Source organism: Scardinius erythrophthalmus (genome assembly GCF_964197995.2).
Source record: "Scardinius erythrophthalmus genome assembly, chromosome: 2".
In the NCBI taxonomy this organism is placed as follows: domain Eukaryota; kingdom Metazoa; phylum Chordata; class Actinopteri; order Cypriniformes; family Leuciscidae; genus Scardinius; species Scardinius erythrophthalmus.
Genome location: NC_138222.1, coordinates 14,017,687 through 14,033,267, shown reverse-complemented (window position 1 = coordinate 14,033,267; position 15,581 = coordinate 14,017,687). Strand labels below are relative to the sequence as shown.

The 15,581-nt window shown below is 39.3% G+C and overlaps 1 protein-coding gene across 1 annotated transcript; it reads left to right on the top strand.

Annotated features, from left to right (window-relative positions):
* Window positions 1-2,071: 2,071 nt before the first annotated feature.
* LOC308684253 (uncharacterized protein) lies at window positions 2,072-7,911 on the top strand. Its single transcript, XM_081355368.1, has 4 exons — window positions 2,072-2,124; window positions 2,895-3,062; window positions 3,181-3,577; window positions 6,666-7,911. Exons 1-4 carry the CDS (start codon window positions 2,092-2,094, stop codon window positions 7,757-7,759), a joined length of 1,692 nt encoding a protein of 563 aa, XP_081211494.1. The 5' UTR covers window positions 2,072-2,091; the 3' UTR covers window positions 7,760-7,911.
* Window positions 7,912-15,581: the final 7,670 nt, after the last annotated feature.

Sequence of the window (15,581 nt, the reverse complement as noted above, 5' to 3'; positions counted from 1 at the left end):
TGTATCTTAATTTTGATCAATGTTTTATCAACCAATTGCCTGTATTTAATAAATAGGCAAGGCAAGTTTATTTTTATTTTTTATTTATTTTTTATTTATTTATTTTTTTAAATAAGAAGCAAATATATAGCAGACAATGTAATAAGGCGCCGGCACGATCACTTGCATTGCACGTGAACTGGAGGCCGCCGAAACTCAGCTTGTGCCTCACAGATTTGAGAAATATAGACTATCTATTATAGAAAGCTTGAAATGTCTCCTTTTAAACGAATCTATTCAAAACCAAAAGAAATAGGCTGCACCCTGATTATGCAATCCATATGAAATGTGCATTTCTCTCTGGCGTTCATGGCGAGTCCGCATCGCCAATTTCATCTTTTCAGTGACAGTAACCTTAATAAACACCAGTTTATTAATAAACAATTAAATGTCTACTTGCTATTTTTGACAAATTCATACTTTTGCCGGTTCTTTGTGGCAATCTTTATGCGTGCGGCCGTGCACTTGAGTGCGGCTATATTATGTACACGCTCATTATCCTGTATTTAGCCTATTTAAGTAATTAAATTAATATTAAGGGGCGATTTGTCCACTAATGGCTTAAATGAACAACTACTAGTCGACTAGGAAAAAACTTTAGTCGGAGGCAGCCATATTCCAAGTATTTTCGAACCAGCGAGCGAGCCTGAGCGGAATGAGCGAGGGAGCGGGATATTCAGAAATGCGCTCTCTGCTCACATGCTCTGATCGGAACAAAGCATGACAAATTCAAACTTTATTTCATTTTCTCCATAGCTTGAACACTCACTACATTAGGCATTTGAGAGTTAGTTAACGCTGCCCATTTATTTATTTTTATTTCACGTTTTTAAAGTACAATATCATGTTAGTCCACAGCCCCCGCAGCACCCCCCTTCCCGCGCTACTGGTAATGTCTTTCACTGTTGATGGGGGCGTGACCCAACATGTTGCTAATATGGGCAGAGAATGTCATATGGGGCTTGTAGCGTAAGCGACAAATGACTTGATTAAAAAATAATAATGCATACATTTCAGCTTCCTTTAGACCGTTTCTGTTCAGGAGGGTTTTTTTATTACATTTATTTCCCCCCTCCTCAGACTGGGGGTGGGGCCGTGAGGTTTGACCAGTGGTGGCCGGTGTCACATTGAGCTTATGGATTGAGAGAGATGGATTGAACCAAACACTGTAAGTGTAAATGAAGTTGTGTTGGACAGAATAGAACAATTGTATCTTAAACTTGATAGATTGATTGATTGAACTTGACCTATTAAAAAGCCTCAAAATAGTATCTGGATTTCATAACGCTGATAAACGTGTTAAGTGTTGAAAGTTAATCAAGGATGATTGTAAGGCAATTGCACCATTTTTTCATTGTTGGATGGTTTTCATTGGGATTTTAAATATTATTTAATCAAGAAAGAGACATGGTTTTCCTTTCACACAGTGTTATTAATTTTCAATTTCATGTGTTTTCCCAGAGCATTTGTGTCATGGTAAGATATTTGCTGCAAAGAAATTAATCCTCTGGATGGATTTTTTTTTTTTTTTTTACAGCTTAATGTGCTGATCAGTGTCTGATATAGCCTAGTTTTATTTATTTGGCATATTATTCTCGTGTAAACAGAAATCTCAGCTACAGCTTCTTTTAGCAGTAATACTTAAAACATGGCAGTACCACATCAGGGCAAGAAAGGACCGTTATTCACCACAGTTCATGTTTAGAGCTGAACTGATTCAGACACACAAATGCAATAATACACGATACGGAAACGTAAGGAAATCAAGTTGCCTTGAACATGACAAATCAACTACAAAAATAAATTACTTACATCGTGGACATCAATTGAACAATTTAACTTTAACCATAGAGAAAACATAAACATGATTCACGTTCGTAGTTGCACCACAGGAATTCAAGCTTGTTTTTGATATAGAAAAGACGGAGAAAATTTGCTGTAGACACGATAACTACTGACCAGCAGGTGTTTTTGAAACCTGTAGGAGTCGCTGTGACGCTCTTCAGTCAGACGGTAAAACCACTGAAGAAGAGGAAGCCTGGCGCGCTGAGAATGTCATTATATAGATCAGTGGCTGAGACTGAGGTATGTTGCTGGTGTTCTTAACTGTTTGTGTGATTGTTGATTTTCTGTCTGTAGTGTTTTAATGTGCTTTAAATTAACTATTTTTTCGCATTTATCATAAAAAAAAAAAAAAAAAAAAACGAATTAGCCATGCTTTTACCATAGTAACCATAGTTTATCCTGGGTATTTGTAATAATAAATAATAGTTTAATTGTAGTTATAAACACAAATTTATCGTTGCTTACTACAGCAGCTGTGTTTTAACTGTGATATTTGTAATAAAACCAAAGTTAACTCGTTGTTTAATTTTCTAATTTTGATTCTCAATCAATTTTCAATGTTGGACACTTAAATGAGAAACGAGTACAAGTAGCACATTATCATGTTAAATTTCTGAAATCTGTGTTTAAGTGCAGCAGCTAAATTTAAGTTTTAGGTATTGGTAATGTGTTGTAATGATATATTTACAATAATTTAAACATAAACACGCCTATTATGTTTATTTTATATCTGCAATTAATATCTACCTGTGTATTAATATTCTCAGAAATTGCAATCATTTTCTTATTCTGTGTAGTTCTGTTCTCCTTCATAATCATTAGTCATTTTGAGTTTAAATTAGTTTAAGTTCATTATAATTGAATTCACATTTACTTGTATAGCGCTTTTCACAATCACAATACACGTTTCAAAGCAGCTTTACAGAAAATGCATGAGTCCACATTACAACTTAGATTGATATAAATGTGGAAAAATGCATCTTGTAATAATGATGATGTGTTGTCTTCAGATGTTGACCATGAGAGCGCAGATGGATGTGATCTGCTGTAAATCAGTAGGAACTGATCTGTCCATGCTGGATATTGAGGATTTCATCACTGAAATCTGTCAGCTGAAGAAAGAGGTGGCGTCACTGGAGGCAAAGCTGAGAGAAAGAGGAGACAAACCCAACAGAGAGGTTTGAGCAAAATATGCAAACAAATAACCAATATAACCACTAGAGATAACTGCTGAGTAATGAGGCTAATATCAACAGGTTGTTGTTTATTTGTGTTGATCTATGATGTGTTTGTCAGGATCTGGAGAAGGTTTCAGTGTGTGTGACTGATGGGACAGAAGCTCAGGATTCAGTCTGGAGATCCAGAGACACACAGGACTCAGAGCTCAGCCTCACTTTACTGTGTTATACTGACGCTCAGGATCATGGATACACTGATCAAACCTCTGACTGTAACGTTGGAGAACAGCAGATGAAGATGTGCTCCGTCAAACTGGAGGACTGCAGGAACCTGATAGAGAGACGAGGAGAAGAAACCACAGCAGAGGAACAACAACAGAGCCAGGAGGAGGAGGAGGAGGTTGAGGTTGAAGATGATGTTCAGAATGAGGATGATGAAGGAAATGATGTTGAGGACGAAGAAAATGAGGATGAGGATAATCAAAATGATGACAATGATGATTTTATTCCTTCAGGTATGTATCTTCCATTTATTATCTTTTGTTATGGCAAATCATAGTCAGAATGTGTGTAGACATTTAGTCGTGTTCCTAAATCAGCAGGTGCAGACATTAGTTACTGTGAACTAGGGGTGAGACGAGACGCTTACTCAACGAGACGAGACACGACACGAGATTGGGTTCATGAGAACGAGACAAGACGAGATTTTTACACAATTTTTTAAGAAATCATCAATGATGAAATATATGAATGGAAAAATAGGAAAAAAATCACAAAATGCAAAACAATTTAGGTGCATTTTGAAATCAACTTGTAATGAATGTTATTTTACTTCTATTTTAATGAATTCTATGTAGTAAAGGGGACATGCAAACACTGCAAAATGTTTTGCTATAAACTCTACCGTCTGGCTTCTCCCCTGTACGATTTCACATGAGAAATCTAACTCCTTTCCACAAATCGAACATAAAAAAATATAAAACAGTATAAATAAAATAAATATATAAATAACAGAAATAACACTTTAAATGCAAACAGTAAGTGTATCCATAATAAAAGTACTGCTCTCTCAAAACTACAAGTGCAAACAGAAACAATTTTTTTTCTTCAAGCATGAAAAAGAGATAAATTAACTACACAGAACAGCCTAAGATATGGTCATGTTCTTTTTCAAGAATATAAGCATGTCGACGATTTCTGGCAGCAGTTGAGACTTTTGGGCAGTAACTATGTCTCCTGCTGTAGAAAAAACACGCTCACTTGGAACAGAGGTAGCAGGGATGGAAAGATATGCTTTGGCAAGACAGAAAAGGATATTTAAACCTGTTTTCTCTCCACCACTTCAGAGGGCAGCAACTGAGTGGGATAGAGGCCTCTCTTCTGTAGAGATCAATTTCCTTCTCAGTCCCTCTGCTGGACTTTTCTGTCTTAGAGAAAGAGTCCCCTAGTAGATCCTCAAGCGCTGTCTTCTTGGAAGCAGGTTCTCCCTCTTCTGACTCGACTCCCAGAGCCCCCTCTCCTCCATGTATGGAACAGTGAGCTGCTGCTCTTCTCTCCTCTCTGTACTCTTCTCACCTGTGGTCTTTAAACAGCAGAAACACTGGCTTTAACCTGAAGCAGCAAAGCAGTCCCCCCTCTCCCTCTAAACACAAACACACCCACTCTGATTCTGTCATGTTTCTAATACACACACACACACACACACACACTTTGCATTAATCCATTAAACATTTTCAGTTGGTACTGGGAACATAAATCTAGAAGGAAAAAAAAATTCACACACACACTTTCACACTTACAAAAGGAGTAAAGCAATTCAAATTGATGTATACCTGATTTTGCTGCAATTGTTCTGCCTTTTTCTGCACCCTCAGGAAGACAGACTCGCGTTGGTTATGGTCTAGCTGCGGTAGAGTCAGGAATCTTGGGTCCAGCGCAGTGCTCTCTAACAGAAGATTGTATGCATCTCCGCTGTATCTCCTTGAAATATTACTGAGGATTGCTCTCTTTGTGTCTGCCACGGTGGGGGAATCACCGTCATTTGGCGCCATGCTCTGTTCAATCATGCTCTTCAGTGGCACAATGAGAGACACTGTGGGGCTCTTCTCCTCACATAAGACTGTGGTGGCTGTCTTCAAAGGATTCAGCAGCTTCACAAGGTCTTCAGCATTCAAGATATCGCTGCTGTCCAGTGTATCAATGTTACGGGCATTTTGTCTCATCTCAGGGCTGGTGAGAGCTGCTGATATGGCAGCTTGCTGCTCCAGGTAATGAACCAGCATATCTAAAGTGCTATTCCATCGCGTGGTAACGTCCATGATTAATTTGTGTGGTGGCAGTTGTAGCAGCTTCTGCTTGGATGTGAATACCGCGGCAGCCGTTGAACTGCGGAAAAAAGTGGTGGAAAAAAGCTGTTACTCGTCTCACAAGCAACCGAGTGACGCGCGCAACACCAAGGCCAGCCTGGGTAGCGAGGTTTATCGTGTGTGCAAAGCACTTGATGTGCGGCTGTAATCCTGCCTCACGCACAGCCACTTCCATATTATGCCCATTGTCAGTCACAATTGCGATGCCATGCCATGGTTTGTTTTTTTTTATCTCCCAGTCAGTGACAGCTGCTTGTAAAACTTCAGCTATGTTTGCCCCTGTATGGGACTCAAAAAGTGGGCGAGTCTGCAGTAAAAAAATTGACCATTTCCCAGTCACTGTTGATTATGTGGGCTGTAATTGTGATATAGCCCTGCGTACACCTAGAAGTCCAACCATCAGTAGTAATGGTGATGCTTTCTGCCTCTTTCAGAGTCTGTACAACTTTGACCTTGGCTTCTTTGTAGAGGATTGGGACCACAGTGCTTGTAAAATGCGCGCGTGATGGGATGGTGTACCTTGGTTCCAGTGTGCGGAGGAGTCGCCGAAATCCCAAATTTTCCACCACAGAAAATGGCCTCATATCAGCTGCAATGAAAACGCAGATGTCTCTCGTTATTGCCGTGGCTCTTGCACTTGACGGTGGAAGAGATGCAAAGGCATTAGAGTTGTTTGCCCTTTTAATGTTTTCGTCACAGGTGCAGCTAGTTTTAGTAGAGAGCTGTGGTGGTTCTGTATGTGATTTTGCATAGTGCTCGTGTTAGCCGCGGTGTACGGCATTGTTTTCTTACAATGTTTACATATTGTGTTCGTCTTTTCTGTCACTCTTTCGCCGTTTCTTATTTCCGCAGGAAAACCAAAATGTTGCCACACAAATGATTTAAAAGTGGCAGGGGCATCTTTAATACTAATTTCACCCTCACGCTCCATCACGCTGACATCACAACAACTCACGAGACAACTTTTCACCTCGACGAGAAATCTCGTCGTGTTTTAATCTCGCGAGATCTCGTAACACGAGATCTCGTCACACCCCTACTGTGAACCGATGTGTTGAAAACTGTATCATTAGCTGCATCACAATTTCACATTTATCTTGATTAATTTTTAAGCTCTCGAAGTTATAGAAAAATATGGGCAGATATTATAGAATTTCATAATGGTAAGTGCATGATTCATTAAATCTGTTTGTGTTCATTTAAAGTTAGACATTTTAATAACTTTTTTTCTTTTCAGATGTGAATGGAGGTTCATCTACTGATGAAGAAACAACCTCGACATCAAAAGAGCAGCTGAAGATCAAGAGTTTCTCCTGCGTCACCTGTGGGAAAACATTGAGCTCACAGGGACATTTAGTGAGACATGAGAGAAAACACACAGAACAGAAAAGCTTCTCCTGTAAGAGGTGCAACATCAGCTTTCCTACCTTAGAAGAGAAGAGACTTCATTCAAAAGAGCACAGCGTGAAGGAGTTTCACTGTGAACAGTGCGGGAAGGATTTTTTCACCACTCCATCTAGAATGAGAGCTCATATAAAGACACATAGTGAAAAGTCTTTCCACTGCAGTGAGTGCAACAAGTATTTCAGTAACAAACAAGTTCTTTCAAGTCATAAGAGAATCCACACAGGCGAAAAGACTTTCCACTGCAGTGAGTGCAACAAGTATTTCCTCACCAAAGGGAATCTTAATGTTCATAAGCGAATCCACACGGGTGAAAGGCCATACAAGTGTCCTCACTGCGATAGAAGATTCATGTATGGATCCCATTTGAAGAAGCATGTGCGCATTCACACCAAAGAGAGGCCTTACCAGTGCAGGGAATGTGGGAAAACCTTCACAAACTCAAGTTATCTAAAGTCACACCAGAAAATACATTCTGAGGAGAAACCATATCAGTGTTCACACTGTGATAAAAGATTCCGTCAAAAATCTAATTTGATTTGCCATGAGAGGACTCACACCGGAGAGAAACCGTACCTGTGCTCCTACTGCGGGAAGAGCTTCTTTAGTCTGGCTCATTTTGGAGTTCATCTGAGAGTTCACACTGGAGAAAGACCGTATCACTGTAGCGATTGTGGGAAGAGTTTCAAACAACACACTCAATTAGCTATGCATCAGAGAATACATACAGGAGAAAGACCGTTCAAGTGTTCTCAGTGTGACAAGACGTTTGCTCGATCAGACGTCCTGAAGACTCATGAGCGAGTTCATACAGGAGAGAAGCCTTACCGCTGCTCCATCTGCGACGAGAGATTCACTTATTTAGGGGGTTTTCAGACCCACCAGAAGAAACACGCTAAAGAACAAACTGCTCCTGAATCATCATAGTGTCTTTTCATCAGTAAATCTGGATAAAGGACTCATTGAGCTCATCCTGAAACTGTAGATTCAGCCAGTAGGAGGCAGTGTCACATTGCGCTTTCATGTGGTTTGAGAGAGTTAAGGCGGGCATACACTGCGATTTTCATCCGATTTTGAGCCGAATTCTGACTCATGCGTCTCTTTTTCGGGTCCGGCCGATTTTCAGCTTTGTCGTGAGTCGTTTGTTGTTCAGTGCTCATGCAGTGCTCATGAAATTATTGCATGGCAAATTAATTATAATAGCCTATCAGTTTAATAATAAAAGTAGCCTAGGCCTTCCCTTATAATAATAATAATAATACAATAATAATAATAATAATTTAATACATAAATTGGAAATGCTAAATCATTTTGATATTGATAGCTGATGCTTGTTTTGACAATATCTCTGGATACATGATATCGTCTATTGGCGCTACCCGGCACGGGGGTTTATCGCACATATTTCACACGTATAGTGTGAGTAGTGAAGTTGCACCTCGATGTCCGGACCGTATAGTGTGAGCACATAAATCCTGAGCTTTGGCTTTACATCGCATGCGATCTACTCGTTCAGTGTGAGTAGGTAACCTTGCTGAATTCACACAGACATCGCACAGTGTATGCCCGCCTTTAGAGATGGATTGAACCAAACTATGTAAATGAAGTTGTTCGACAGAATAGAACAGTGATTATATATTGAACTTGCCATATTAAAAAGCCTCAAGATAGTATCTATGAGTTCCTGGATTTCATAACGCTTATAAACATGTTTTAAGTGTTAAAAGTGGCTCAATGATGATTGTATTTGTTCCATTGTTGGATGATTTTCATTTAGTTTCATCAAATTAAGTTTTATTTCATCACAAAAGAGCCAGGGTGTTCTTTTCACATAATGTTACTAATTTTCAATTTCATGTGTTTTCCCAGAGCGTTTGTGCCACCACATTAAACACGTCACTTGAAGAGAGTTACAGACCTGTCTCTCTCCTACCATTCACAGCTAAAACACTTGAACAAGTTGCTTTCAACCTAGTATCATCTTCCTGTCTCAGAACAACCAGCTGGATGTTAGGGATGGGCGATATGGCCTAAAAAATGTATCACGATAATTTCAGGTATTTATTGCGATAACGATACAAATGACGATAAATTATTTTCTTCTGTAAAATATCAGATTATGTTATGTTTAAGTTGTGTTCCAGTGACTGTGCTGAAAAACATTACACAACAACAATTACACAATAATTCAAATCAATTACAAGTTTAAAATGTAAACACAGATTCTGTATTTATTTATACTCTCATGGTGCAAAAATAGTGCAAACAGCAAAAGTAACAATCACCAACCATGTCTTCAGTTGTGTTTCAAAATTATAACAGAGTACAACTGCAAATAAAATAAAACATGTTAAAGTAACCTGATAAAGTAAAGAAGTTCAGTGTGAAACAGTCAATGACACACTCTTAGAATGGAAATATAATACGCAAGTGGAACATGCTACCACCAATTAGGTAGTTAAATTTTCAACACTCTTGTCTCATGGAACAAATTGTAAAAATAGTGCAAAACACTGTATCAAAAAGTAACGATCCCAACTATGTCTTCAGATAGTTTACAAAATAGTGCAAAACAAGATGATAAATTAAAAAACAAATCAATAAATTAAATTTAAATAAAAGTTGAATTAAACTGTAAACACTGATATACTCTTGCAAAATGTAGAAATGAGGCTGACATGAACATGTCTGGTAGTGCAAGTTGTATAACACACATACTAGTGTGATTCAGTAGCTTTCAAAAAGAGAACAGGGCTCACACCTTAAGATTTTTTGTCAAGAAGACCAACATATTCACTGTAGCTGGTTTCAGAAGAGACCTTTGGCATGTCACTACATTTCCAGCAGCGCTGAACACCCTCTCTGAGGGTGTACTAGTGGCGGGGATGTACAAGTACTTTTTCACCTAACGACTGATGTTAGGGAAATTCACCTCATGTACCTTCCACCACATAAGGGGATTGCTTTCACCATCTGCAAGTGGCCCATGCAGGTAGTTGTTTAATTCAGCCTCAATTTTCTCCGTTTCAGAAAGGGTGGTCATCTCAGCAGCTGGTTTCTTGAAAGATGATTCAGATGATGTTACAGGGGTAGAAGAGCCAGCATCACTTGGCATGACAGAAAGGGATTCCACCTCTGACTACTCTGGCTTTGATGACCAGGATCTCTTCTTGACTCATATACTGAGTGCGGAAGCGTGGATCAAGAATTGTTGCCATGTTGATCAGTTCCTGAACCTCTTGGTCACCATATTTGGTGTTCATGTAGTCCAATATTAAACTTTTAATTGTCTTGGTGAGATCTGTGTCTTCATATTTCCCCTGCAGCAGCTCACTGTTGAATAGGTGAAGAGTAGGCTTCAAGCATGACACTGTGACATAGTTTTCAGAAGAGAGGACATCTGTAAAATCAAGAAGAGGCCCAAGTGCTTTACTGACAGAGTCTAGGACATCAGTATCCTGCCAAGTAGGCACCAGGGGTCTCATTTATAAAACTGTGCGTAGGAACCTTACTAAAAGTGTACGTGCGCCCGAAAGCCAAAAAAGGCGTACGCAAAAAATATTGAGACTTATAAAACCGTTCGTACGGCAGAACCTGCGCAGAATTCACTTTGTAAATCCCAGTCAGTGGAAGATTGTGCGCATATGCGTCTCCTCCCCGAAATAACCATATATGGAGCTTACAACGCCTAGTTTTACTATGCAGATCCTCATCTGCATATCATTTGCATATGATTATTCATCCACGTGATAACGTTTAACGGTACAAGACACATTACATTAATAAAAATCATGTAGTTGCCTATCCTTGCCTTGTTTTTGAATACATAAATCAAATAGTGTATAAAATACATTTCAGAGAAAGTTTTTCTCACTCTTTCCCACTGGCCGAATTGTATTTTTAATTGAAACAGATAGGCCTTGGGCATTATTTGCACGAAACTATTTTCTCAGACAGTCTGGTATTATCATGATAAGCAATTATCTCTGTGGTTAAAACATTTAAACACAGCACGCCACAGGAAAAGTGTTCAAAAACATTGCATCCACAACAAATATTTCTATTGATTGAATTTGAATATAAAAAATGTTGTAACTTCTCAGTAATGATTTCATGTTTAAGTGTTTAACTCCATTAATTTGAATGGCATATTTAATCTAAATGTTTATATCAGAAGTAAAACATAGTTTAAATCATTATTTTATTTATTTAAAGGTGCTGTATGTAGGATCCAGCGGCCTCTAGCGGTGATGTTTCAGATTGCAACAACAGTGCTCGTGCGCCTGCTCAAACTCAAGAGCGCGAACTCACTACCGGCGGCCACACTTTTCAACACAACGGAGAAAGCATCACACAACATGCTGGAAACTCATGTAAACTCCCACTGCAACATTACCATAATAGGCTACTTTTATCAGCTTGACGTAGAACTAATGCTCCATGCTCGTACCATGATAACGTTACATTGACTGTATTTTGCCGACATGTGGTGTTATCTAGCATTATTTTACTAACTATTTGTGTATCTTTCACAATCAGCAATGTCAATATAAGGTCAATGAATGAAAACGAAAACGGTTAGTCAACTAGACTGGACAATTTCAGTGTAACAATAAGACAGTAAGTAATATTACTGTACTGAACATGTCTGGAAATGTGTATTATAAACAATATGATAGTAGTGGGATGAGTGACGTTAGACAGTAGATCTAGAACATAAAATAAAAGTTACATCCTAAAGCACCTGCTTTTTGTTATCATGGAACAGTCTTTTGTATTCATTTAATGTCTTATGTATGTTATATTTTACCTTGCTATTTCAAAACGGAGGTCTCTCCACAATTCAAACGCTCTGCCGATGTTGATCCGTGTTTTCGTCCTGAGTCGATCCGATTGACGTTTGGCCTGACGAGCTTCAGCAGATATATATATATATATATATATATATATATATATTTTTTTTTTTTTTTTTTTTTTTTTTTGGAGTTTGTGTTGGAGTCTGTGTTGTGCTGGAGGCAGGTCGTTTTTTGGTGTTATCAGACTCCATGTCGTTAGCTGCAGTGCAGTTGCAATAGACTGTAGGCTCGGGAGCGCGCATGCACGTCACATCCGGTGGATTTCGCAGAAAATCCGACCCGGAGACTTCACATAAAAATAGGAATACTGGCCTTCAGAGGTAATAGCAAAACACGAAAAGTGGATCAATGTAATGTGTGATTACAACCCCTTCACAGACGGGCAATAAAAAAAGGATTCATTTTATAAAAAAAGTTACATACAGCACCTTTAAACTGGTATTTGCGTCAGTTTCACTAAACGGCCCAACGTGCTCGCTGGCGCGGACATTTAGGATGGGATGGATATTTGCTTCAAGTGATAGGCTTGGTGAATGAAAGTATATTTGTATTTTCTTTCTGTATACGTTTAATTTTCTTTAGATTTTCTGTCTAAAAGTGACCAAAAATACACTTAACTCCAGCTCACCATCGGTGTCGCCAAACTGCTCCATCTCCAAAACGTTCGTACGCATGGGTCAGAGTTTGCGTGCAGGTGCGCAAATTTTCCCGTCAAGTTTGTTTTTATAAATCACAACTTATGCGTCGGAAGTGGCGTACGCCTCTTTCAGGGCCTTATTTGTGCGTAGGCAACGGTTATAAATGAGGCCCCAGATGCCTGGTTGACCTGTCAGCAGCCAGGACTTGCGTAATGGCCTTCTCTTGCTCAAGTATCCGCTCAATCATCTTCTGCCTTGATCCCCATCGTGTTGCCGATTCAGTCACAAGTTTGTGTGGCGGAAGGCCAAGTTCTACTTGAGCATCTTTGAGTGTTCGCTGCTTTTTCCAGCTGTGCGAAAAAACACTGACAATCTTCTTACAGACTCCAACAGCTCTGTCAATCCTGCTTCTCTCTGCAAAACAACAACAAAACTATTTGTTTATTTTTATGTATTTATTTATGTTTCTTTTGCACAAGAATAAAATAAATACAATAAAAAACAAAAAAAGTTAAAAGAAAAAAGTTAAAGTTCAGTTAAAATTAAAATAGTTGAAACTAAAAAAAATAATTTAAATAAATGAACATTTAATATTAAATGCACATAATATAAACATTAGCTAATGTAATGAATTACTGTTCAAAATACTGCATAGTCACATTACTAATGCAGAAACAAATACATAAATACAGTTAATATTAAGCTCATGTTTGCTCAGTGTGCATGCATTAAATATACTGACACTAAGAGAGAAAGAGTAAACTTACCAATAGCAATGTGTAGACAATGGCCAAAGCAAGACAGTCTTGTCCACATGTTTAGAGTGACTGCTTTTACTATATTGGCCCCGCTGTCCGTTGTTAGGCACACCTGTTTCTCCTCATCTAAATTCCATTCTTGAAGAAACTGCTTCAAGCCACTCGTGATGTTTTCACCCGTGTGGTCATCTGGGAAAAAATTTGTCTGGATGCAACAGATGTTCAAACTCCAGTCACTCGTTATGTAGTGGACCGTAAGGCTAATGTACGGCTCAGTCGCTCTGCTACTCCACGTCTGCAGTTGAAGCATAAAAATCCGCCGTAGACAGTGATGTTTGTACCCTACCGCGGCACTCTTCATACTGTACATCGCTGGCAGGGCTGTTTTGGAAAAGTACTTCCTTGAGGGCATGTTGTATCTTGGGTCCAGTATATGGATCATTCGCTTGAATCCTTTTTCGACAGTTTGGAATGGCAACATGTCTTTTGTCAAACAAAACGCCACTGCTTCCATCAATTCGTTCCATCGTTTACTTTGCTTATCATAAGGGACGCTATTAGCAAATGCGCTGGCAATTTTCGTCTGAGTGGGAATTTTCTTACCCCTAGCCCTAGGTCCACTTGTAGTTTTCGCCTCCGTTGCCTCGCGTATCGATAAGATATCGCCCATCCCTACTGGATGTCAACCAATCTGGCTTCAACAAAGGGCATTCAACTGAGACTGCTTTACTGTCGGTCACTGAAGCCCTACAGACCGCAAAAGCTGCTTCCAAATCTTCAGTTCTCATTCTCTTGGATCTGTCTGCTGCTTTATGCAATCATGACCCCATACCGCCAGCCTGTCGCAAGTAAGAACACTTTTTTTATGTCAGTCAGACAGACAGACAGACAGACAGACACACACACACACAAGATAAACCAAATTGTTACTGTCATGAATTTGCAATACACCACACATTTTCTACACGATTTTTGATTAACAGGCCAAGTTGAAGCCCGATACAACAGGCATCACGCACAAGCACGGAACATCATCGAGGGCACCTTTGGGATGTTAAAAACTCGCTGGCATGCAATTTTCTTGCGGGCCCTGGAGATCAGGCCACTGTTCGCCCCAAAGGTGATTGGTGCCTGTTGTATCCTCCACAACATCTGTGTGATGGGAGGTGATCTCTTGGAGGAGGAGGAGAGCCAAGGACAAGAAGACAGCGAGGATGGTGAGAATGCAGCAGTGGGTGAGAGGGACCTATCAGGGAACCATCTCCGAGGACGTCTGGCTGCTCAGCTTTCTTCTCCCGAGGAACTGCCTGCGTGTCTAATTGAACATGACTACATCTAAACAGTAAACCATTCCAGATGTTGTCATGTTCATTAAAAGAGGAACATTAACAGTTAAAACATTAGCTATGACATTAATTAGAAAGATAGGTATGAATAAATGTGCAAGTAGATGGATATAAAGATAGATACATTTATACGTTTTCTTAATGTTGGTATGTTCTTCTTGAGATTTAACTGCATGATTGTAAATAATTGTATACAACTATAGACATTGGATTTTATATTATTTGTGTTTTTGTTGTAAATATAAAGAATACACTGTTGCTACAACAATGATTTGCCAGGGTTGAAATTGAAACATTATTTTTTTGTTTCAATTTCTATAAAATCATTTACCATTAAATGAAAGATTAATTTAGAATTTATAAACAAGTTTTTCAAACAGAGACAGGTATGTCTCCGCTCTGGCTGTTGCTGCCCTCTCTCTCTCCTATTCTCTCGCCACTGCTTCTCTCTCCCTCTCCTCTTCCCTCTCTGCCTGTTCTTTTAGAAAGTCAAGAAGAGCCTGGCTGTCCCGTCGCCTCTTTCTTGACTGCTGGCTGCTCCTGGCTTCCGCAGAAGGGGTAGAAGCTGGTGTGCTGACTGAGTCACCTGTAGTGGCAGTCAGGTTTGATGCAACAACTAAGGGCAGAGTAATTGAGTGCTGCCCCTGGAGTGCAGCATCCATTGCAGTGTACCACTGCCAGGTGGCAGCAGTCACACTACCAGCCTCTACCCTTTTTCCTGTGGGTGGGTCCCTAAGCTCCTGAAATAAAGCAAAGTGCTGTCATGTTCTCAGTGTTGGGATAGTTACTCAAAAAAAGTAATTAGTTACTAGTTACTTCTGTAAATTGAAATGAGATTACTTTACTAGTTACTGCATTTGAAAAGTAACTTCACTACTTATTACTTTACTTTCCCGTTTCTTAATTTACCGTGTAGATACATGGACAAACATCATAGCCCTATCATCACTTAGCCTGTCCGCATAGTGTTTATAAATGTAGCCTGTACAAAATGGCATGTAAAACCATATGAAAGAACAATATCCATGTCTGCACAAAGAAATATGCCTCACTGTAAAATCCACAAACAACTGGATAAAGGACAAATGTCCGCGGTGGTAGACACATAATCAGGGCTGGACTGGGACAACAAAAAAAATCGGCCCTGCCAT

Excerpts from the sequence above, each read along its gene's own strand:
- LOC308684253 (XM_081355368.1), top strand. The coding sequence starts at position 2,092 with ATGTCATTATATAGATCAGTGGCTGAGACTGAG. Across the intron at positions 2,125-2,894 it reads GATCAGTGGCTGAGACTGAG|ATGTTGACCATGAGAGCGCA; the intron begins GTATGTTGCTGG and ends TGTTGTCTTCAG. Across the intron at positions 3,063-3,180 it reads GAGACAAACCCAACAGAGAG|GATCTGGAGAAGGTTTCAGT; the intron begins GTTTGAGCAAAA and ends TGTGTTTGTCAG.